We start from the raw sequence: 25,702 nt of genomic DNA, 5'->3' as shown, positions 1-25,702 counted from the left end.
AATGTGGTGGAGCAGAAGTGTAAAGGAACGCATCATGGTCCAAACACAGTGATTATTTGTGTATATTGTGGCTGTCACGGTGCGCATTTGGCTTGGGGAAATATAACGGGATCCAAACAGTCTCGGGGAAATGCATCCTTTTTGTTTTCCGTGCACGTGAAGCTCATTTGAGACACGCAGAGGGGAGGAGAGACTCGGAGGTAGAGGGGGAACACAAACAGTGAACAAACACTCTGAGACTCAGAGCCGACGCGGCAGCACAGCCCCGCGCTCCAATTATGGATGTTTAACAAGAAGAAAAGACTCGGAGATCAGAGTTAAAGCGAAGGGACCGGAGCGGACCGCCGGTGGATGTGTGACTCTGTGGCCGGGCTGCGGTGGATCTCTGCCGGCCACGGCGTGGATGGGATTACACCGGTTGTTCCGCGTCTCCTGTTGGTGCTGCTGCTGCTGGAGGAAACATGCGGCTGCAGAGCTTCTCGGTGCCCTCCGTGCTCCCGCTGCTGCTGATCGGGCTCTGCAGTGGCACAAGTTTCTCAAGTAACATCAACATAGGTGAGTGAGCGGCGGGGTTGCTGCGCCCCGGGGGCCACGGACCGGCTGCGGGATCCGGCTGCATTTCATTATCTGCGCACTTCCAAGAACTTAAACAATAATCCAGTGTGCGCGTGAGACCGGTAATCTGGCACGCCTTAGTTGAAGGATGCACGATGCTGAGGTTCTACCTAATTCAATTAAAAACCTTCCCCTCACACCCCCACTGCTGTAAAAGCAACAAATCGTCTTACAGCCTTTTTTTTTTTACTGGACCAGTGTGACATCCTCAAAGCTGCTTCCAGAAATAATCCAACAATATGGTCAGAATTTTCCTTTTATAACTAAAATCTTATGAACTAACCTCACTCAGCACTCTTCAGATATTGCCAGCGGCTTGCATTCCCTCCGTGGCTTACAGTATGTCATCATTCATGTATCCACATTTTGATTTACAGTATTTTGCGTCTCGCGCACTTTCATATTCTTACAGCATATGCAGAGCAATATTTCCACGCAGCTGGGCTGCTTCAAACTACATAAATGCTGTTTTATTGTTGAACAATTTGATTCCCTGCAAAGCAATGTGACAAAGATCAGGACCACAATGATGACTGGAATATAGGAGTCAGCTCCACCGACGCTTATAGGAATGAGAACAATTGGCAGCGTCACAAAAACAGGAATGATTATCACGAGTTATATGAATAATAATAATAATATAGAGGATTCAGCACCAGAGACAGTCGCACTGATCCAGATGTTAGAATTAGAACCGCAGGCAGAGCAGTGAAGGAATATTATTGGTCATGACTGATACAATTCCCATTATTTTATGAAGGAATGAAGCAAGATGGATGCAGATACTTTGGAATATTTCATTCAGAAATGTGTACATGTGAGTGATATATGAACCTATAATTAATATAATCTCACTGGTCTAGTATTTCTGCTTAATAAAAATAAGGATTATTTATGATGCAAAAGTCTTGAGTCACCCTAATTTCTCTATAGATGTGGGGAAATAAGTAAAGTGGTTTATTAAAACGTGTTTAAACATGGACATAAATCCAGAATCTGAGGCAGAAACAGAGTTTTTTTTATCAGTTCTCAGCAGCTTTAAAGTGAATCTCTGGTCTGAGCTCCTTTATTCTCCAACACAGCCTGAACCCTCTGAGACAAGCTTTCTGTCATTTCTTTAAGGAGTCTTCAGGAATAGTTCTCCAGGCTTCTTGAAGGACATCCCAAAGCTCTTTTTTGGATGTGGGCTGCCTTTTGTTCCGTTCTCTGTCAGATGATCCCACACTGCTTCAATAATGTTGAGGTCCGGGCTCTGGGGAGGATTCATCCCTCCATAAGACCTGTTGCCACTGATTTTCAGTCCACTTCTTGTGTCATTTGGCACAGCTCAGCCTTTTCTCCCTGTTTCCCTTCCTTAAGAACGGCTTCTTGACAGCCACCCTTCCATGGAGACCATTTCTGATGAGGCTTGGGCCAACAGTAGATGGATCAGCTGAAGGTCCAGATGCATCTCTCAGGTCCTGTCAGGTCACAGCTGGATTTTTTCCTCTTTCTTAAGGACATCACTTTCAGATCCTGTTCATCTGCTGTAGATAGTTTTTTAGGCCTGACACTTCTTCTTTTGTCCTCCACTTGTCCAGTTTCCTCAAATGTTTTAAGGACACACTGCACACCATGCTGAGATATGCCAAGTTTTCAGCTAATAGCTCTTTGGGAATCACCTTGTTGCTGCAGAAATCCTATTTTCTGTCTGTCAAACTGTGTTTTCTTTGCTGTTTTTCATAGATGCAGCTAAAGAAATGGGAACAAATGATGTGTCTTTGTGACAAAGTGCCTAAAGATCCAGTTTAAAATGGCTTCTTTGCTAAGTTGTCTGTTCTGTGTCGACACAACACTGGTTCATCCCTTGAGTTAGGAGCCTTTTTTCTGCCTGAATGGTTCAAAGGTCAGAGTTAAGTGGCTGAACAAAGAAAAAACACATTCCTCTGAAAATGCTCAGGAACAAGGACCGAAGATGAGTGAAAAAGCAGAAAATGTCCAAAGAAAAACTCTGAAAGAGCTCCAGAAAGCTGCAGAACTGTTGATCAGGACACTTTAAAAGATGACTGGACAAGAAAAAGGTGGGAATCAGCACCATGGACAGTTGCACAGGTATGACTGCAGGAATCTGAGCCACAGGCAGGTATTAATGATCATTACTGGTTATGTAACTAATTAGATTTCTATTGTCATGTTAAAGAATCAGCACCGTGTCATTTTAACATAGAGTCAGAATGGAGGATTCGTTCATAATTAGATAAAACTGAGCAGCCCGAACGGCTTCTTGTAGTTTTATTGTATTTTTATTTTCTAAATGAACACATTAATAATAAATTACTACTCAAATATTTATAGAGAAAGACAGGAATCGCTGCTATAGACCAGTATCGTTGCTATCATCCTTCATCTTTCATGAATGTAAAGCCTTAAATGTCCTGATCAGCACCACGGACAGTTACACCAGATATAATGATGGATACAGAATATTTTATTGCTAAATGCCATTTTTATTGTGGTACTTTTGATTTTGTGTATATATATGTATATATATATACATATATATACTTTAGTGGGATTTTAAACAAAAATATCAATTATTCTTCCCATTGTCTCTTATTAATCAGTGATTAAATCTGTAGAATATTATAAAAAAATGGTAAAAACTTGGAAAATCTTTACTTTTACATGAAAACCGTATGATCAATGAATCGGTTATCAAAGTTGGGACAATTTTATTCACGGTTTTATCTGTTGATCCATTCTCCAGTTCTACACACTTAAACTTAACTGTTTATTTTTAAATAAGTGGAATTAATAGCTTCAGATTTTCTCATCTTCTTGTTGTCATTAAAGTGAAAAGAGCAATAATTGACTAATTCTTTGTGTTTTATGGTTTCTACAAGTTTCCTTTTTCTGATGACATTAGTTTTACCTCCAAAACATGAAAAATCTATTAATTATGAATATTTAATCTAAACGCATGTCACAGCCTGGATATTACTGATGAAAGGTCTTTATTTTAATGTGGAAATGATTAATTCTTTGTATTTATCACAAAATAATACTTGAATAAAAGCTTCTTGATGTTGCTGAACGCTTAAATAAATCGATCTGAGTTCTTTTCATCCGTTTTGTCAAAGTCGATAATCGCCACAGACGATAAAAGAAATCGGCAGAAAGTTTGTGCACCTGGTGAATCCTGCTTCGGTCCCATGTGAGCCTCGTCTGGCTCGGCCTCAGAGATCGGGCAGCTGGGGGCCGCGGAGCGTGTTATTCCCCCAAAATGAAGCTCTAATGTGATTCATCAGCCCACTGGTCCAGACTCCCGCTGCCGTTTGCTCTCAGGTTTGATGCTGATGAGGCGTCACGTCGAACTAACCTGAGCTTTAGTGGAATCACTCCTGCTGTCTGCATACCAACGAGAGAGTTTCTCCACTGAAAATCGGTGATTTAGCCCTCCCTGCATGTTTATGGGAAGCCCTTCTGTCAGAGCAGATGGATCGCTTCCAGCCTCCAACTCAATCCGATACTGTTCCAATAATCTGCCCATAACGTCTCTATGTTGCAGTGCTGACTTTCTGTGCTCCCGATGCAATTTACTGACAAGTTTGTTCATCATCTGGGGCCCAAGGCTTGTTTTTCTTAATTTCTGCCTCAAAAAGCAGACGAATCTAATCCTGGATCCAGCTCCACGGCTGTAGAACGTAACCGGACAACCTTGGGCGATACGAACAGGAGACGCAAGACTTTCTATCGCCTCAACGTGGCCGGAGTTTGATTAAAAGGAATTACAGTAAATTACAACAAAAAGGAATCACTTCTATCAGTTTAAAACCAAGTTAAACCACAGCAGGAGGTCTTCAGAGTGAAAACATTCAGGGATTAATACTCTGAAAATATCTGATCAACAAGACTGTCGTATGACTTTTTTTTAGAAAAATGTAAATTAGCTCCGGCTGTAGGAACTATAAATAAAATGGGACATCCAAGTGCCCCAGATATTAGCATGAAAGAGAAATGCCCAGAGTTACACAACAGTGATACAACCCAAAGTGGGCTGGTGTGTCTCCGACAGTCTCTGATGGTCAGGAAAAGAAGTCAACATGTTTCCCTCATCAGCTTCATTTAATCTGTGAACAAACATCATTTCTACACCTCAGACCTGCAGCATCCCATAAAGTCAGTGAACCTTTTCCCACTTTGTTTCCTTCTCCAACACTTAAAGCCGTTCTGACTCTGAGGAAACCAGGTGATGCAGAGTTCCAGCTGTTATTTTGTCCCATTCCTCCTTAAACAGGTCTTAAGGTGAGCAGCAGTGCGGGGGAGTGGTTGTTTCTCTGCTGGGGACAGGTCAGAATGTGGTTTTCCATGGTCTGCTTGAACAATGCTGGGACGTCCCAGGAAAAGATGTGGCCTTGAAGGCAGCATATGTTGCTGTAAAATCTCAGTGAGCTTTTCTGCATTAATGCTGCCGTCACAGAAGTGGAAATGAGCTTTGCCCCCTGATCCAACCCCATACCATCACAGAGCCTGGCTGCAGGGACTGGCTGCTGACAGCAGGCTGGATGCTGCTTTTGCTCTTTGCTCCATTTCTTCCAACAAAGATGTGGAATACTGATGGGTCTGACCACAGCACACGTTTCCACGGTGACGGTCCATCCCAGACGCCTCCGAGCCCAGAGAAGTGGACGAGGTTAACATCAGGCTTCTTTCCTGCACAGTAAAGCTTGTGAATGGAACTCTGTATTGTGGTGCTGGACAAAGGTTTCCACAGTAATCCCTTGTCCAGGTGCTTCTATCAGCTGCTGATGAATGACGGTTCTTGATGCAGCGTCTGAGGGGTCAGAGGTCACGGGGTCCAGCTTAGGCTTGCTCCCTCGTCCTTTACGCTGAAACTCCTCCAGGTTCCTTGAATGCTTTAATGATATTCTGCTCTGTAGAGGCAGAAATATGCAGATCCCTTCCAGTCTTTCTCTGAGGAACATTGTTTTAAACACAAACTGGAGCTCCTCTGAACATCTTTGCTGCTCAGACTGTCATGGAGGCTGCTTTAGGGCCAGATCAGGGATAAAATCAGCTGGTCGTAACATCATTATTATTATTTCCTGTCTTTATTAGACCTAAATTGGCCCCATTCCAACTTTTATTGGGATATGTTTCAGGTCTAAAATATAAAAACTGACGTTCATTAACTAATTAAATGAAACTAATGAGACATGAAGCAGAGAATTTCTGATTCTCTTTAACCAGAATAAAGCTGCTTACTTCCAGAGGGTGGAGCTTCTGTTCTGGGTGCAGACGTGTTGGAATGAAATGATGGATTAAGCCGTCTGAGGGGTCAGAGGTCACCCTGAGGCTACCCTAAATTTGATGAAACGGGTACAGAAAATGGACGGATGGGGTTTCTGGTGCTTTCATGTCTCTTTTACAGAATCATAAATCAGGAAGATTTACTCGTTCTTTAGTGACTGATTTGATGCACAATTAGCTTCTTTTTTTAATCTGTGCTGATACAGATGTTCCACCATCACATCTGTTCTGTGGTAGAAACGGCACATTATGATTATTATTTCTGCTTTTTGAGCTGCGACGGCTCAAATTTAGCACCTTTGATTCATGTTTAAAATGTGGCACTTTTACCTTTTTAATATGTCATCTTTAAGCAAAACTGTCAGCGTTGCCTGACTTTAACAAACTTTATCTTCTCCAAGAGATGATCCTTTATCTGCTGACACTGACAGGCCGATAAACATCAGCCACACTTACTTATCTGCACAGCCACAAGGTTTGATTTTTCTCCTTTTGACAGCTTTCTTTTCTGCTTTGGCTGCCGGAGCCGTGTTGCTTTTAGCTGCTAATGTGTGCAGGATTGTACGCTGTGATTGGTCGTTTGACGCCAAAATGATCTTTTCTTATGCGAACGTAAACATTTTCAGGGTCAGAAAACACAGATTTACTTATTAAGGTGCTAACAGGCAACTAGATGCTTATTAGCAACTTTATTAAGGTGCTAACAGGCAACTGGATGCTTATTAGCAACTTTATTAAGGTGCTAACAGGCAACTAGATGCTTATTAGCAAATTTATTAAGGTGCTAACAGGCAACTAGATGCTTATTAGCAACTTTATTAAGGTGCTAACAGGCAACTAGATGCTTATTAGCAACTTTATTAAGGTGCTAACAGGCAACTAGATGCTTATTAGCAAATTTATTAAGGTGCTAACAGGCAACTAGATGCTTATTAGCAACTTAATTAAGGTGCTAACAGGCAACTAGATGCTTATTAGCAACTTTATTAAGGTGCTAACAGGCAACTAGATGCTTATTAGCAACTTTATTAAGGTGCTAACAGGCAACTAGATGCTAATTAGCAACTTAATTAAGGTGCTAACAGGCAACTAGATGCTTATTAGCAACTTTATTAAGGTGCTAACAGGCAACTAGATGCTTATTAGCAACTTTATTAAGGTGCTAACAGGCAACTAGATGCTTATTAGCAACTTTATTAAGGTGCTAACAGGCAACTAGATGCTTATTAGCAACTTTATTAAGGTGCTAACAGGCAACTAGATGCTTATTAGAAACTTTATTAAGGTGCTAACAGGCAACTAGATGCTTATTAGCAACTTTATTAAGGTGCTAACAAGCAACTAGATGCTTATTAGCAGCTGGTTCAGCCAGTTGAAAAGAAGATATCCTGGTGTGTTGAAGTTGCTTCACAGTTCGGTAGGTTTTTCAACTGCTTCAGCAGCAGTGAGTGTAAAACTAAGTGAACCCCTGATCCAGCAGCTTGTAGCTGATTTGTACGCTACAAGCTGTACAACAAGATGCTTATTAGCAACTTTATTAAGGTGCTAACAAGCAACTAGATGCTTATTAGCAACTTTATTAAGGTGCTAACAGGCAACTAGATGCTTATTAGCAACTTTATTAAGGTGCTAACAGGCAACTAGATGCTTATTAGCAACTTTATTAAGGTGTTAACAGGCAACTAGATGCTTATTAGCAACTTTATTAAGGTGCTAACAGGCAACTAGATGCTTATTAGGTGCTAACAGGCAACTAGATGCTTATTAGCAACTTTATTAAGGTGCTAACAGGCAACTAGATGCTTATTAGCAACTTTATTAAGGTGTTAACAGGCAACTAGATGCTTATTAGCAACTTTATTAAGGTGCTAACAGGCAACTAGATGCTTATTAGGTGCTAACAGGCAACTAGATGCTTATTAGCAACTTTATTAAGGTGCTAACAGGCAACTAGATGCTTGTTAGCACCTTATCGCACTTATCGCACCTTCGGGAAGTTCAAGTGTTGTGTTTTGTGTTGGAAGAAGTTCAGTATTTGCTCAATTACTGAAGATGGAAGAAAAGGACAGGTGATTATCTGTAAAGCACCTCCATTTTCAGTCAGAGGGAGCAGGTCAGTCAGCTGGAGTTTAAGTGTTCGGATTATTTCCACGTGAACCTGAAACCATTATGTTGAGAGGGAAATAAGAGCTGCAAGAAGAGGCTTTTAACAGCAATTACTGGCAGCCGCTCGTGATTGTTGGGCACAACAGTGAATGTTTGCTGTCAGAAGAAGATTAAAACTGCACTGAAATTTTCCTTTCTGTGCAGTTTCACAACCCGAAGGCTTCTGGAGCCGTGGGTCAGCTTGTTGTTGTTACTTTCAAGCCCCATTTAGAGGGACTTAACGTTATCTTCCCGGTGCTTTGGTGATTTAATTTGTCACTCGGGAGGAAAAAAACAGAAGATAAGAACCCAACACGGAGCAATTATTCATTTATTTAGCAAATTGGTCAAAATAAAGAAAGAAAAAAGCCTGAAACTGGGTCTCAAAGGTAACCGTAGCACCTGCCTGCAGTTCTCAGATAGTGCTATAGAACATTTGAAAAAGAAAGTACACCCTCATTCAATTCTAAAGCTTGATCTATGAGGACATAGCGATGAAATTTGTTCTCATCAGGTACTAAAACTCAGTAAATAAACCTCAGAAAACACGACCGTCACACTGAGTCATTATTTATGGAACAAAACCTGAGACAAAACACAGAAGCAGTGAGAGAGAAACTAAGTGAACCCCTGATCCAGCAGCTTCAGCAGCAGTGAGTGTAAAACTAAGTGAACCCCTGATCCAGCAGCTTCAGCAGTGAGTGTAAAACTAAGTGAACCCCTGATCCAGCAGCTTCAGCAGCAGTGAGTGTAAAACTAAGTGAACCCCTGATCCAGCAGCTTCAGCAGCAGTGAGTGTAAAACTAAGTGAACCCCTGATCCAGCAGCAGTGAGTGTAAAACTAAGTGAACCCCTGATCCAGCAGCTTCAGCAGTGAGTGTAAAACTAAGTGAACCCCTGATCCAGCAGCTTCAGCAGCAGTGAGTGAGAAAGTAAGTGAACCCCTGATCCAGCAGCTTCAGCAGCAGTGAGTGTAAAACTAAGTGAACCCCTGATCCAGCAGCTTCAGCAGCAGTGAGTGAGAAACTAAGTGAACCCCTGATCCAGCAGCTTCAGCAGCAGTGAGTGTAAAACTAAGTGAACCCCTGATCCAGCAGCTTCAGCAGTGAGTGTAAAACTAAGTGAACCCCTGATCCAGCAGCTTCAGCAGCAGTGAGTGAGAAAGTAAGTGAACCCCTGATCCAGCAGCTTCAGCAGCAGTGAGTGTAAAACTAAGTGAACCCCTGATCCAGCAGCTTCAGCAGCAGTGAGTGTAAAACTAAGTGAACCCCTGATCCAGCAGCTTCAGCAGCAGTGTGTAAAACTAAGTGAACCCCTGATCCAGCAGCTTCAGCAGCAGTGTGTGTAAAACTAAGTGAACCCCTGGTCCAGCAGCTTGCAGCAGCAGTGAGTGTGAAACTAAGTGAACCCCTGGTCCAGCAGCTTTGACTCGTTGAGTCCTGACGACGCCATGAAAGAATCCTTCAGCCAAAGTGTTTCTGCGGACTTTATTACAACAAGAATGAATAAAAAGTCCCATAAATGGTGGGATTTATACACGATTCTGCCTGTTAAAAACGAACAAACATCACAGCTCGCTGCGCCCTCTGAGGGCGGCAAACGGGTCGCGTGCCGCGTTCGTGCGAAGCTAAACTGTACAGATGCGTCTTATTCTGCCGGCCTCTCACTGTGACTCTGCTGTGTTTTGAACAGGAGGCCTTTTCCCCACCGGCTCACACGAGTACGAGGTGTTTCGTTTCGCTCTGGCGCAGCATCAGGACGTCCCCAAACTGGTGCCACAGGTGGACATGGTGGACATCGGGAGCAGCTTCGCTATGACCTACGCCTGTAAGTCCAGAAACTGGGTTCAGCCGCCCTGGGTTTCCCCTCAGGGACCCGAAACACCTCCCTGGTGGTGCTGCTTTCCAGGAGGCAGCTCCTGGAAGCTTCTGTTGATGAACTTCTTAGAATAACCTTCATCTCATTGTTTGGTCTGTTTGAGCTTCGGCGCGTTTAAAACCCAGACTGGTTCCGGCAGAGCGGAGAGTATCGAGTGTGTGACCGAAGCTCGTAGAAAAGCTGCGAAAACATGCGGCTCAAGGGAGGAAATTCACTTTAATTTCTGGAGGAGAATAAACGCTTTTCTAGAGCAAATGTTAGGGGCAACAGTTTTACCATCATTCAAGGTGTTCCGGTTCCTGCTGTCGTTTGAAGTCTCAGACTTTAGACGACTCGGGCTAACCTGGGGGGGGGGGGGGGGTCTGACCTGAGTGAGGAAGAGGAGGTAGACCTGAGTGAGGAAGAGGAGGTAGACCTGAGTGAGGAAGAGGAGGTAGACTCATATCCTCTGAGTGAGGAAGAGGAGGTAGACCTGAGTGAGGAAGAGGAGGTAGACCTGAGTGAGGAAGAGGAGGTAGACCTGAGTGAGGAAGAGGAGGTAGACCTGAGTGAGGAAGAGGAGGTAGGCCTGAGTGAGGAAGAGGAGGTAGACCTGAGTGAGGAAGAGGAGGTAGACCTGAGTGAGGAAGAGGAGGTAGGCCTGAGTGAGGAAGAGGAGGTAGACCTGAGTGAGGAAGAGGAGGTAGACCTGAGTGAGGAAGAGGAGGTAGACTCATATCCTCTGAGTGAGGAAGAGGAGGTAGGCCTGAGTGAGGAAGAGGAGGTAGGCCTGAGTGAGGAAGAGGAGGTAGACCTGAGTGAGGAAGAGGAGGTAGACCTGAGTGAGGAAGAGGAGGTAGACCTGAGTGAGGAAGAGGAGGTAGACCTGAGTGAGGAAGAGGAGGTAGACCCGAGTGAGGAAGAGGAGGTAGACCTGAGTGAGGAAGAGGAGGTAGACCTGAGTGAGGAAGAGGAGGTAGGCCTGAGTGAGGAAGAGGAGGTAGACTCATATCCTCTGAGTGAGGAAGAGGAGGTAGACCTGAGTGAGGAAGAGGAGGTAGACCTGAGTGAGGAAGAGGAGGTAGACCTGAGTGAGGAAGAGGAGGTAGGCCTGAGTGAGGAAGAGGAGGTAGACCTGAGTGAGGAAGAGGAGGTAGACCTGAGTGAGGAAGAGGAGGTAGACCTGAGTGAGGAAGAGGAGGTAGGCCTGAGTGAGGAAGAGGAGGTAGACCTGAGTGAGGAAGAGGAGGTAGACCTGAGTGAGGAAGAGGAGGTAGGCCTGAGTGAGGAAGAGGAGGTAGACCTGAGTGAGGAAGAGGAGGTAGACCTGAGTGAGGAAGAGGAGGTAGACCTGAGTGAGGAAGAGGAGGTAGACCTGAGTGAGGAAGAGGAGGTAGACTCATATCCTGCCTTTTAGCTCTAAGCAGAGCCCAAAGCATTTTTAATAAAAGTTTAACCTCCATTACGAGTCAAAATGTTTTAATTATGTCATTGGTTTGCATCCGGGGCCTCAGTAGCATCGCCCCGCTGCCCCCCTGCTGCCCCCCCGCTGCCCCCCCGCTGCCCCCCCGCTGCCCCCTGCTGCCCCCCGCTGCCCCCTGCTGCCCCCCCGCTGCCCCCTGCTGCCCCCCGCTGCCCCCCCGCTGCCCCCTGCTGCCCCCCGCTGCCCCCCTGCTGCCCCCCCGCTGCCCCCTGCTGCCCCCCCGCTGCCCCCTGCTGCCCCCCTGCTGCCCCCCTGCTGCCCCCTGCAGCCCCCCCGCTGCCCCCTGCAGCCCCCCTGCTGCCCCCCCACCGCCCCCTGCAGCTCCTGGTTAAAGCAGACAGATGCAGGTAGCTGATTTGGTGAAAGCAGAGAGCCACACATTTCCCTCTGGAGCTGCAGGAGAGTGAAGGAAGGACTTTGACAGATGCTTCATGGTCGTGTCCTCGCTAACTGCTGGGGGGGGGGGGGGGGCTCATTAATAGTGTTCGTCCCGGCGGGTGCAGGCCTCCGTTTGGTTGGACTTGCTGTCAGGACACCTTCTCCATGAATAACCTCTAAGCAGGATCTTTGTGCTGCAGGACTCTGAGCCAGAATCAGACCCTCGGCGAAATCTATCACCTCCGAAAGCTTCAGAAGAAGCAAAGGTCCCACATTCAGAAAGAATACTGCGCGATTATCCACCCCAGCCCTCCGCTCTGTGCGCTTCAGGGCGGCTGTCAGGCTGATCTGAAGCGATGAGGAAGTGTCGACGCGACCGGAGGAGCGCGAGATCACGGCTGAAGGAAGTTATTTGGCTTTTATTCCCTCTTTATTTAACGCTGTTCGATGTGAGATTTTTGATGAATTATTTGCTCCATAAAACCTTCAGAGATGATGGAAAATAGTCTCATAGTTAAGAAAGATCATTACTAATCTGATCGTTTGCCCTGGCTGGAATAAAGATGCTCCTCCTGCATCTTTGACCCTGTTCGGCTCCTCCTCAGCAGTCACTTCTTTGCAGCAACAGCTGCTCTGCTGAAAAGCTCCGCAGGATTCAGCAGATTCTCCCGGACACCACGTGCAGCGCTTCCCCCGCGTCCTGCAGAGTTTTGGTGTGTAAATTCAGCGAGGATCGCTCTTTCCCTCCAGCTTTCATGCAGATTTCTCACAAACTCCATAAAGGCTGCAGCTGTTCAGACTTGTCTTTGGAAAATATTCCAGAAAAGCACCAGGATGCTCGTTCAGACACGACTGAGACTGATTAATGGGAAGAAAAGCAGGTCCGAAAGGGTCATTCCTCAAATCCATCCATCCATTCATTTTCATCCGCTTCAGGGTCGCTGGGGGCCGCAGCCGGTCCCAGCTGCCTTTGGAGGTCCATCAGAGGTGCTAACCGTGATAAGAAATAAAACTGTGACAGGATTAAAATCCGTCCTGTTTCATGTGAAGTTCGGAGTCCTTCGGACCCTTAAACATCCTGGAAGCTGCCGTCTGAAAGCGGCTGCATGTGGAAGAATTCCTCTGATTAAACGGATGCAAATCTTCTCATGATGAGGAGACCAGAGCAGACTCAATCAATGCCTACAGCAGTCAAAAGGAGACGAAGAAGCAACAGGAGCTTCCACACCTGGGGGGGGGCGTCCCACACCGAAGCTCCCAAACTGAAGCTCCCTACACCGGGGGGCGTCCCACACCGAAGCTCCCAAACTGAAGCTCCCTACACCGGGGGGTGTCCCAAACTGAAGCTCCCTACACCGGGGGGCGTCCCAAACTGAAGCTCCTACACCGGGGGGCGTCACACACCGAAGCTCCCTACACCGGGGGGCGTCCCAAACTGAAGCTCCTACACCGGGGGGCGTCCCAAACTGAAGCTCCTACAAGGGGGGGGCGTCCCACACCGAAGCTCCCTACACCGGGGGGCGTCCCACTCTAAAGCTCCCATACCCGGGGGGCGTCCCACTCTGAAGCTCCTACACCGGGGGGCGTCCCACTCTAAAGCTCCCTACACCGGGGGGCGTCCCACACCGAAGCTCCCACACCGGGGGGCGTCCCAAACTGAAGCTCCCACACCGGGGAGCGTCCCACACCGGGGGGCCTCCCACACCGGGGGGCGTCCCACACCGAAGCTCCCACACCGGGGGGCGTCCCAAACTGAAGCTCCCACACCGGGGGGCGTCCCAAACTGAAGCTCCTACACCGGGGGGCGTCCCACTCTGAAGCTCCCACACCGGGGGGCGTCCCAAACTGAAGCTCCCACACCGGGGGGCGTCCCAAACTGAAGCTCCCACACCGGGGGGCGTCCCACTCTGAAGCTCCCACACCGGGGGGCGTCCCAAACTGAAGCTCCTACACCGGGGGGCGTCCCACTCTGAATGCACCAGCAGCTGAGGCATGTTTCTCACCTGCAGCTCAGCTCAAACATGAGATTTCTCCCGCGGGAGGAAACCATCGAGGACGTGATTCTCAACACGTTAAAAACAGACGCTGACCTGTAGCGGGTCGCTGTGAAAACTCCACATGTGGCCACGCCGCCGCAGTTCAGCGGCTGTTTGGGCAAAAGTCTCAGACGTTTAAAGAGACAAAGATCCAGCTGACTTTGGTCACGTGATGATGTCACGTGATGATGTCATGTGATGACGCCATGTGATGATGTCATGTGATGATGTCATGTGATGATGTCATGTGATGACGTCATGTGATGATGTCATGTGATGACGCCATGTGATGATGTCATGTGAATCTTATGGAAACCGAACAGTTAAACACACAAAGCTGGCTTCAGTCTTAAATGTGTCCCTCAGAAAAGGTTTATTATAAATCTGTGATGTGGATCCTCTGGTTGCAGAACTCACAGGTCGGCTTCGCTGCTTTTTAAAGGTCACGGTATATATCGGGTCTGTTGGTCCCGACTGAGGGTCTGCTGCACCCGTCCCTCTTCCACCATCCAGACCTCCTCCAGCACACTCGTGATTTACCGAGGATGGAGGGAAATGGAGCAGACGGCAGTAAATGTAGACCAGAGGGAGCTCAGCGCTAAATGGACTCAGGCTCCAGGGAGCGTTCAGTGCAGTTGGTTTGGGAAACTTCACCAGCCAGCCTTCTTAGCCTTAAACCTCCGAGTTCATGCAGACTTCATGTAGACCACAAGCTCTTTAAAGGCCAACAAGAGCTGGACGCTTGCTGTAATTCTGAGCTGCAGGGTTTCCATCAGAGCTGTGGGGAGTCTGATCTTCCTTCAGTTTCTGGTTGATTCTGTCCTCAGCTCTCCATCTAAAGCTGCCTGCTTCGTCTCAGTCAGATCCTGGCGGTTCTGTTCCTAATCCTTTGCTTAAGTTGGTCTTCAGCTCCTCTCATTGCTTCAGTTTCCAGTTTTGAGGATGTAACTTTCAGACTTTATCATAATGCTCATCATTAACTCTGGTTTGCTGCTTCCCTGAACTCTTTCTGGGCCTGTTTTGCACTAAAATAACACGTTTAAATGGATTCTGCTGCGATAGAAGATGTGCTGCTGGGCTGATTTTGTCATGGATGGACTGTAACCTGTCCTGATGTCAGAGGAAATTATTCAGAGCCTCCACAGCCTGACAGGAGAGAGTCTGGTGTGGGTCTTTATCTTTTTAAAGCAACAGAAAGAGTCGCTGATGAGCTCAGACTCTCCCTAGCTGAATGTACCGCTCTGGTGAAGGAGGTCTGCATCAATCTGCTCAGAAAAAGACTCAAACGCACTGGAAAAGTCCTGTTTCCTGTTGAAACTGCAGGAGGAGGAGGATCAGACGACAACCAGGGACTGCTGAGCAGCTGGAATCTGGGATTCAGCAGGAATGGACTCAGATTCCTGTGAAAAACTCATTAAAAAGAGTCATTAAAAGAAGGAACACGATGGGAAACATGACTGTTGATGCTTCAGATTCTGCATTTGGTTCAGTTTTCTACACAAAATGAAGTCAAGTCGAAGACTTCTGCTGCATTTTGACATGAAAACATAGATTTAGGTCGTTGAAATGGGCTTTATTCATGCTGTAGGTATTTCAGACGATGCTTAATGTTGCCCTGATAGCTGTGATTAGTCTCCTCTTAAAGGTAAAGAACATATATCAGGAGGGCAATCTGATCCCAATATGCAATAATATCAGTGGATTGGTGGTTTTAGAAGCCAACAGATGTGCACATTAGTGCTATAATCTGCAGTCAGCACGGTGTAGCCTGGCCAGGTGAAGCCAGGTGAACTGTTTTTATGTTTCTGCTGTCTGCTGGAAGCAGCTTGATACAGTTTATTTCTCTCAGATCGGGTTCAGTGGAGCTGGGGGCAGCTTCGCCTCGCCGTGGCTCTGAATAATTCCCGTTAAAAGACGCTGTCTGAAGTGTCAGCTGCAGGCCTGAAGATGCAGCCTCGTTTGTTTTCCATTTCACCGGCGAGAAGACAGTCCGAGGGGGGGGCGCCACAGCGGGAGGAAGGCACAGAAACAGGGGTGGAGATGACATTTTTCATATTGAAATACTTATCTGAGATCGTTTGTCAGCTGTCAAAGGGCCAAGAGTTGGTGAAAAATCACATAAAACACTTTAAATTCTGCCCTGCCTCACAGTGAAGGGAGAAATAAGCAAAAAGCTGTGTTTCAAAGGCAGGTTTTTGCACCAAGGTGTCGGATGGAGATTTTTAATGTGCCATAAACGGAGACTGCTGGATAAATCCTCGTGTTGTAACCAAACAGCGAGTGAAAACAGGTGTTTGGCTCCATCAGGTCCTGCTTCTCGAGCCACAGCTGCCCTCTGCTGCCTCCTCACGCTGACTTTCCTTTGTCTGAGCCTTCAGATCAATCCTCTTCATCAAGTTTGATTCATCGTTAAGGAGAAAGAAAAGAAAAGAGTCGACGAGCTCAGCGGGAAATGAATGATTAGCTAATCTAAGCTGCTGCTGAGCCGTTTAACGCCATGTTTCACCCAGAAATCTGAACCGTTTTAAGCGTAGAAGCAGCAGTGACAGGATCCCCTCTGTGTGGGGGGGGTGGGGTCATGAATTCTGTCATTTCTAACGCGTTTAATCGTATCTGAATGTGTGAAAGCTCGTAAAAGAGCTGGCGTGTACGGATAAAATCTGCATGTAGAGATGAAATTTAAAGGATCAAATGTCTGAGAACTCAAGGGTTTGTTCCCACTTTGAACTGAACTGAACTGAACTCACAACCTACACACGGTTACCAGTTAAAGGGATTACTTTTTCTGACTGCTTCATTTGTGAGTGATCCAACGTAACTTTTACACGGTTACCAGTTAAAAGGCTTCTTTACTGGGTTGCATTCGAAATAGTAATATTCTTAGGAAAATAGCAACGATTCAATCTATTTAAAGGCCTCCAGTTTCCATCAATTGCTAGTTAATTAATCAAAATTTTCCCTAATAATCACACTATTTCCAACCAACAATAGTAACACAAAGGGTTCCTTACCATAAATCCACTGCTGAGTTCAACAAGGAAGAATCCAGCGAGTCTGTCCACTGATTCAAAAACAGATCCTGTCACCTTTCCTCCAGCCAGTGGCAGCCGGCCTCTATCAGAAACTCTGCTGAGAGGACTTCAGTTAGGAGTCCTGGACCCCCCCCGTGCACGGTTTCAGCTCCGATCCTGGGAGGTGGAAAGGATTTTAGGATCCGGCTCGAAGGACCATTATGTCAGAAAAATTCTCTCAAAATTAGGCTCAGAGTCGCTGGATTAACACAAAACTTTTATTTCTTGCAAGAAAGAGACGAGTCTGCACAACCTGTCAGGAAGCTGCTCAGAGTTGTCTCCTGACAAAATGGTGCTCCAGCTATTTATGTTGTTTATGCTTGCTGATCACACAATGTTATGGGAAAAGGTGCTTTTCTCCCCATTCATTATTATGGGAAGGAACATAAAAGGTGCTTCTCACCAGTTAATATTATGGGAAAGACGAGTAAAAGAGTCAAAACACTTTTGCTTGAATCATAGAAGAGGAAAGATGGAGGGACTCTTCTGTCATAGTATGACTGTATAATGTTTCCAACAGGCTCAGATTTGTGAACTTCAGATGGTTTCACTGCCTTCAAAACACATTTTCAGGCTCATGCAATAGAGTTAAACTCGACCTGCTCTTGCAGGTTTGATGCAGAAACACACGAGACTGTGATGTCATCAGTTTGGCTTCATATCTGACCATCATGTGAAGACGGGCCTCTTTATTTCCCTCTGGATAAACGGAGGAAAACACCTCCTCAGCGCTGAAACCCTGCTAAACGGCACCTTGTTCCTGAGCCTCCAGGCAGATGCTCTGCAGACTGTCTCTGCAGGTCAGGGTCGACAGTATTTACAGCCAACCAGAGAGGATTCCTGTGTCGTAACTAAACTCTTTGTGTTATTCACGGGACGTCTGGGACTCTCCTGCTTTTCCAAACCCCGGCAGACGGAGGAGTTTTCCAATAAATATTCATTCTGACTGCACTTCTCCACCAACTATTGCAGCTTGGTAGATGTCAGGCCGATGATCAGCGGCAGGCAGATGGTTTTAAAGCTTTAAAGCATCTTTGCTTGAGAATCAAAAGGGAATTTATCCTGTCGGTTCAAAAAGCTGCACAGGAGAGGAAATCTGATGGAACTGGAAGTTGATGTTTATTAGATTACATATAGACATGAAAACATGCAAAAGCTGACCATGAAAATGGAGTTAAATCCTGCTGGAAAACGTCTCAGCTGCAGCTGATGTGAAACAGCTGTGGTTGAATAATTCAGGATGTAGTTGGAGCCAGTAAAAAGTTTTAAGTGTTCAGTTTAATCCTGATCCTGGGGATCCTCATGGAAAGGTGAAGAACAGCGCGTCTAATCCTCTTTTTTTAACGTTTTCACGCAGTTTCTGGTTCAGTTTGGCTGTCTGTCTCACCTGAAGCATCCTCAGGAACAGAAGGAGGGACTTAAAATGGACTGATTGTTTCCTTTTGTAATGGATCGGACCTCCAGCTGCTGGAGACACCTTATTACTGATGGAAAGCAGAGTTTTCCCTGTTACTTTTACAGCCTGCAGTGCTGACAGGAGAGTGTGTCTGGGGGGGGGGGGGCAGCTGAGCTCTACAAGGGATTTCTGCTCACACAGACTTCATGAATGACATCAGCTCAGAGTCTCTGCTGCTGCAGCATCAACATCTGCAGTCGCTGTAAAGAGCAGCTTCAGTCGTTTGTGATGCACCAGGAAGGTTTACAGCCTGGTGTGACCTCAGCATCGTTTTGTCTGACGTTGACCTGCACGAATGGAGCTGCGACAGCTTTCAACCGGGCCGTCAGCCCTCATGCTTCTGGGCTGAACCACTGTTTGTTATTACAGGAAAATAAGGGATATATCTGTAGCTACTGGAAGGAACTGGGAGGTGAGAAGGGAAACGACCCCCTTTTTTTGTGCCTGTGGCGTGAGGCGATGAAACTGGGAGGAAGTGTCGATTCATGAGTTTGATCTCTTTGTAAAGGTGAAATTCATCCATTTTATGCGGCTTATCTGGGTTCGGATCACAGTGTAGATCCGACACCCTTCTCCTTCTCCTCAGCCCTCCCCTGCAACTCTTCCAGGGCGACTCCGAGGCGTTTCTGAGTCGTGGGTCCGCCTCTGGGCCTCTCCTGAGGGGGCATTGTCCCGAACACCTCCCCTGACACGATGCCCGAACCACCTCAGCTGGGTTCTGCTCCTCGTCCTATCCCCAAGCCCAGAGGAGGGAGTCCATTTTGGCCACTGATCAGCTGGTAAAGTGACAGCTTTGCCTTTCAGCTCAGCTCTCTTGCCACACTAACTGTGCAGGTCTGTGCATCAAGGACAGGTCGATGTCTTTCCACGGCTTCCTGTTGGAAAGGTAATACGAACACAGCATCAGAGCCATGCTTCTGCATCAGAGCTCCAACTTCCCATTTCTGAGCGACAGTGACAGCAGCCTGATGGGAAGTTTGGGACGGAGAACGATGGTTGAGTTATTTTAGTTACAGAACCGTTTCTGTTGCTGCTTTTGCACAGAGAATAATCCTCACCATGACGCTGGAAGAGCTCTGAGGGCGTCCGGACTCGTCTGGTAGCAGAACGGCAGCAGCTCCTTTGGGCCTTGTGGGTTGTGGGCTGGGTCTTTGTGGGTTGTGCTCGCTTCCCTCAGATGTCATCAGATCCCCTCAGATCTGTATCTGGGGAGTTTGGAGGCTCTTTGTTGAGCTCTTCCCGAAGCTTTTTAAAGGAGACTGGTGGCGAGTGTCAAAGTAAGATCCACTTAAGCGTCAGGATGCAGGTTTCCCCAGCAGGAGTTTGCAAAGTAAGAGGAAGAGCAGTGGAAACAAAGCTGTTTAAGGGCCCCTCCTCAGCCTTTTGTATCAGCCTCCTCCATCATGAGCTGACAGGAATAAAGCAGAGCCAGCTGCCTGCCACACAGTCAGGTCTGTCTGATTCTGCCTCACTTTTTCACATGCAACGACTACTCCTTTCTCCACTGACCTCAGATTCATTAACGAGAATATTTCTGCATGTTCTTCACGCTTTTCCTTCGACTTTCCCTCAGTGACACACCTTCTGCACGTGTCTCAGACTCAGTCTCAGGCTCCAATTAGGCGTAACATGAAGTTACAGATGGGTCCAGAGGCAACTGAACACATTTCTGTTTTCAATGGTCTGTGACCGTCTCCTCTGGCAGGTAAAGACATTATTTATGGACTTATTCACCAGGCTTTAGAGTAAAATATTAACAACCGGTATGAACTAAGTCTGACCTCTGCAGGATGGATGTGAAAAGAGACAAAAAAACAGCAAAAATGACTGATAAACCAGAAAAGGGCCGATGATAACCTGTGTATTGATCAGAAAATGGAAACATGCATCTGTTTAAGAGCTGGAACAACACTCTCAGGTTGACTTTGTGCTGGCAGCTCGCTCTGCTGTGAGATAAAGACTTAAAAGTGTCATTATTTGACTCCATATTTTAATGGAGCAGCTTCTGTCCAAGTTTAACTTGGACCTCGTACGTTTCCTGCATCTGTAACAACACGGTTTGATGTCTCACTATCTGACAAAGTACAAGTTCCACCCTGTTGCTTTGGCAGCAAACAGACAGGAGGCGGTGGTTGGAGGCATTAATCCTTTGAATCCCCTGCCAAAGACGCTGAGTTCAAGACCGACCCAACGCAACATTTCCAATGTTTTTGCTTTGCTCCAGAATGCTTCAGATTAGGAGTTAGAAATATATAAAGTTAGAATTATCAAACCAAAAACCCAAAGCATCTTCATTTATTATAGATCCAGGAAGCAGCTGCAGAGATTCACTGAAACATGTTCAAACATGGACATAAACCCAGAATCTGAGGCAGAAACAGAGTTTTTTATCAGTTCTCAGCAGCTTTAAAGTGAATATCTGGTCTGAGCTCCTTTATTCTCCAACACAGCCTGAACCCTCTGAGACCAGCTTTCTGTCATTTCTTTAAGGAGTCTTCAGGAATAGTTCTCCAGGCTTCTTGAAGGACATCCCAAAGCTCTTCTTTGGATGTGGGCTGCCTTTTGTTCCGTTCTCTGTCAGATGATCCCACACTGCTTCAATAATGTTGAGGTCCGGGCTCTGGGGAGGATTCATCCCTCCATAAGACCTGTTGCCACTGATTTTCAGTCCACTTCTTGTGTCATTTGGCACAGCTCAGCCTTTTCTCCCTGTTTCCCTTCCTTAAGAACGGCTTCTTGACAGCCACCCTTCCATGGAGCCCATTTCTGATGAGGCTTGGGCCAACAGTAGATGGATCAGCTGAAGGTCCAGATGCATCTCTCAGGTCCTGTCAGGTCACAGCTGGATTTTTTCCTCTTTCTTAAGGACATCACTTTCAGATCCTGTTCATCTGCTGTAGATAGTTTTTTAGGCCTGACACTTCTTCTTTTGTCCTCCACTTGTCCAGTTTCCTCAAATGTTTTAAGGACACACTGCACACCATGCTGAGATATGCCAAGTTTTCAGCTAATAGCTCTTTGGGAATCACCTTGTTGCTGCAGAAATCCTATTTTCTGTCTGTCAAACTGTGTTTTCTTTGCTGTTTTTCATAGATGCAGCTAAAGAAATGGGAACAAATGATGTGTCTTTGTGACAAAGTGCCTAAAGATCCAGTTTAAAATGGCTTCTTTGCTAAGTTGTCTGTTCTGTGTCGACACAACACTGGTTCATCCCTTGAGTTAGGAGCCTTTTTTCTGCCTGAATGGGTCAAAGGTCAGAGTTAAGTGGCTGAACAAAGAAAAAACACATAGATAGATAGTTTTTTAGGCCTGACACTTCTTCTTTTGTCCAGTTTCCTCAAATGTTTTAAGGACACACTGCACACCATGCTGAGAAATGCCAAGTTTACAAATGATGATACTGATTATACAAAGTATTTCCACTCATGTTTTGCACAGGTTTTAATAAAAAGTATCTATTTCCAGTTGAAATACTGAGAGATGACTAAGGGCAGCTGCTCCTCCTTTATAAAGATGAACTAAATTAGCTTCACAGCAAACGTGATGTTTCCCCAAATGTTGATTTATCACTTTAATGCGACAGCAGTCATGAGCTTTAGTGACTGTAAAGCAGCTACCAGGAGGCACCAGGCAGAGAAAACCCTGCATATTAATGAAGATGTCGCTGCAGTAATAAACACATGCTCTTATGGAGGAACCAGAGTGAAGGCAGCCACTTTGGCAATGCAACATGACGTCGCCTTCATGCCAGCAAAGCTGGCAGACCTGAAAGGAGGTGCACTGAATAGGAGTGAAATGAATGCAATAGAGTGAGCATCTCCGGCTAATAGAGAATGTGGCTGTGAATGAAGCCTCAGCCCGACTGTGACCCTGCGTTAACACAGGCTCCACTATGCTGCCGGTACCATGAACTCGGTTCCTGCTGCCCATTAAAATCCCAGGAGGGAACATTTCGTGATGAAATATGGAGCTTATTTTATTTTTCAGACTGAAATGATGGTTTTGGCTCTTGGAAATTCATCCGTCAGCAGAGCTGGAATGAAATGATATGGCAGGGTTTCTTTTCTGGTCATTAAGGTAATTCTTTAGGCTGTGAATCTGCTCCACGACCTGCAGGAGTGTCGAGCTGCATTTCCCATGCACAGAAAACTCTGAGGTGACACCAGACTGTACACAGTAATAAATGCGCTCCTCAGCTGTTTCCTTTTACCTGCTGATCTGACTCTGTGTGACCTGACAGTTTGTCTCTGGAGAGCAAACATCCCGTTCACATGGCGTCGGAGCAGCTTTAGCTCAGCCTTTCTGTCTCTCTGGGGCAACATTAGACAGAAAAGCAGCCTGTGATTTTTTAAATATTAACTTCTAATAAGCAACAGCAGACATGTGCAGGACTTGGGAACATGAGACCATCCCAGGAGCACAATGTTTTCCTGCCGTTGGTCTCCTTTTGCTCTCGGTTTCTCTTACTGCTAAGCTAGTTTTATCCAGGTTTTTTATCGAGGTTTGAGGTCGGAGACAAATGATCCAGATCTGAGGCAGAGTTCAGTCGGTCGCTCCTGGATCTTTATGCGTGAGCACCTGCAGTATCTTGCATGCTTCATAGTTCAGAGCAGTTGAAACTGAGCAGAATTTGGCTAAAAGGTGACAGCAGCCATACTTAAAGTCATACTTCTGATGGGTGCAGAGGGAGAAAAGCCTTAAACCGACACTTTCTGTTCAAAAACAAAGTAAATGCAACTAATCTGATTACAGGAGATACTTGCATGACTGTAATTTCAGTGAGAAGAGAGGAACTAGTCTGTGTGACAGCTGGAATAAATGGATCCAGGCCCAATGGCAGCTGCAAACCTGAGCTGGATGAATCGTGTCTGAAACTCCTGCTTCTGCAGGCCACCTTTCAGGGATATTTGTCTCTTTTGGATGACCAAATGCTCTCTCTTCAGTGAGGATAAAGCAGGCATCGGAGCTCAGCGGTGACCCCAACACTCTTCTGATTCGGAGCAAAGATTAAGAAACCGCTGCTCCTCGTGATCATTGCTGAACGAGCTGGAACAGATTCTGCTTGAGGACTTGATTTCATTCTGTCCAAAACCTTTATCAACACAGTTATTACTGCGAAAAGGTCATCAACTCTGATTCTAAAGCGTACAACAGTTTCCCAGACATGCATTCAGCAGCAGTGTCAGTCATTCCAGCTGCTACTTACTGAAGTTTAACTTCGGCGAGGTCCTCAGATAGCTGCTTAACATGAATTATAGGAAGTTTTCCACCATCTAAAGTTGCAGATTCTTGCAGTTAGAGCAAGTCGGGTGCCGGGAACCTGTAACCTCACCGTATAACTGTGGGAGTTTCTACCTTTTGGCACATTTTAACGACCTGAAGTCCAGAGCGAGATGGGAGGAAGATGAAGTAGAGGGAAGATGATTTGATGCCTTCTGGACTCTGCTTATCAGGCGCCTACAGACTGAGACAACAGAAGGAAAGAACACGAGAAGCAGAGAGGGAGAAGAGAGATTTGGTTTGCTGGTGATGTGTTTAAACTCTCAGCTGCAGCATTAGCATGTCTGGCCTGGAAAGATGTTTATCTTCTCCAACACAGTTCAGCAAACAATGAAAGATGGGGAAGATATGAAGCCTGGCTGCAGAAACGGAGGGATTATCTTTTAATTAATAATCCTAATCTATTAGTTTCATGTCAAACAAACAGAAACAATATCAGAAGCCAGAGTCGCAGGAAAAGGAGGAAGATTCAGAGTTTATTCTGAGCCCAAACAGAGGAAGTGAGCTGCAGTTTTTTAGTCTATTTTGAGACGGGTTGTGAGGTTTGAAACATGAAACAAATGCTGATTACTGCATTTCAGCAGCTAACTGTGAAAACAAACTGAAGTTTCAGCTCGCGCCTCCTTCACAGGTTCAAAGGGCAGAGCTGATTTATTTGGTGCCAACAACTGCTTTATTTTCCATCTTTTCCATTTCGTATATTTAAACTCGAACAGAATGACGAGTTAAAAAGGCTGAACTTGAATTCAATTAAATGATACGGCACTTTCATTAGGCCTAAAGGAAAAATATACTGTTAGAAATGATTGTAGGAGATTTGAATTAAATAAAATTGTTGGAAGTGTAGCTGAGGACTGAGTTATGATGTCACAGACCCACCTGTGGCAGGTAACGGGTGAATTATCCAGGTAGACGGGCTGGATGATAACTCTGGGTCAAACATTCCTGATGTTCATCAGCTCTGAGTTTGCTCTCCGTTCTGTTCGTGCCTCTTCAACCGTAGACTGTTAGCTTTAGCATAGCTTTAGCATAGCTTTAGCATAGCTTTAGCATCGTAACAGATGCTGAAGGAACCGGCAGAAGTCCTTCAAGCACGGGAAATGTTGCACAATTTGTCACAAGCAGGTGAACAAAAAGACAAACGGAGCATCCCAGATGTGAGAAATCTTTATGGAAAGTTACCAGACTTTATGGTTCCGCTCCGCTTACCTTAAACTGAAATAAAGCAGCCTTTCATTCCCATTCTCCTGCTCTTCCACTGAATTAAAGCTTCCTGCTTCACGCAGCTCTGAACCAAACCTTCTGCTTTGCCATCAGTGCAGTTAGCTGTGGAGAAATCTCTGTGGACAGCTGAAGAGTAAATGAGTTCAGCCTGAGAAAACAGATGGGAGTTGAACCTGCAACCGCTGGGGGACGGCATGTGAGGGGAGCCTTCAGATCCTCCTGAGTGCATGTGAGAGTGCATGTGTGAGTGCATGTGAGAGTGCATGTGAGAGTGCATGTGAGAGCGTGTCAGAGCTTCATGCTCAGCAGGAGATTATTGCAGCGAAGCCTGGGAGGCAGCAGTTGCCTAAATGACTTTAGACTCGGTGAGTGTGCGTTCTCGTGCACTTCTCGTGCACTTCTCGTGCACGCCCTGTGTGTGTCTGACTGTGCACCAGCATGTGGATGTGTGCAGAGCACCATGCTTAGTGTGTGTGAGTGTATGACTGGTTTATCACCCTGAGGAGGGCAGCCATTTAATCTATTATTCAGCATTGCTGCTAAACACATTAATTAGAGCCTGTGGTTGAGACAGAGCAAACAGAGCTGCTCTCCTCCCTGGGAGTCCGGCTCTGGACCTCATTTCTCCGTCTTTCACATGAACCGAAGGTTTGATTGGAAACTCGGGAACGCTGTGCTGCCTTCGGTGCTTCGGACACGACTTATTTCTGTAATCTAAGTGTCACAGAGCAGAGAGTTGAAGCTCTGAGCTCTAAGTTTTCTGTCCAAGGAAGGCTGATTAAAGAAGTTCTTTACAGAAAATTAAAGGAGGAGGGAACACTCGGCACCATATTCACAGCAGTCACAGTTTGTAACTCTTCAGGCGAAC

The 25,702-nt window shown here is 46.1% G+C and overlaps 1 protein-coding gene across 3 annotated transcripts in view; it reads left to right on the top strand.

Moving 5' to 3' along the window:
- Positions 1–247: 247 nt before the first annotated feature.
- The window catches only part of gria1b (glutamate receptor, ionotropic, AMPA 1b), a 98,607-nt gene continuing 73,152 nt past the window's right edge, over positions 248–25,702 (top strand). For all 3 annotated transcript variants that reach the window (XM_072375074.1, XM_072375073.1, XM_072375075.1), the window contains exons 1-2: positions 248–555; positions 9,742–9,876. In XM_072375074.1, the coding sequence (XP_072231175.1) occupies positions 462–555; positions 9,742–9,876 (229 nt within the window). In that variant the 5' untranslated portion in view covers positions 248–461. The remainder of the gene's footprint in view (positions 556–9,741; positions 9,877–25,702) is intronic.

Source organism: Leuresthes tenuis, unplaced genomic scaffold (genome assembly GCF_036924035.1).
Source record: "Leuresthes tenuis unplaced genomic scaffold, fLeuTen1.0.hap1 SCAF_21, whole genome shotgun sequence".
In the NCBI taxonomy this organism is placed as follows: domain Eukaryota; kingdom Metazoa; phylum Chordata; class Actinopteri; order Atheriniformes; family Atherinopsidae; genus Leuresthes; species Leuresthes tenuis.
Note: the sequence above shows the minus strand (reverse complement) of the source record. Positions and strands in the feature narration are given on the sequence as shown.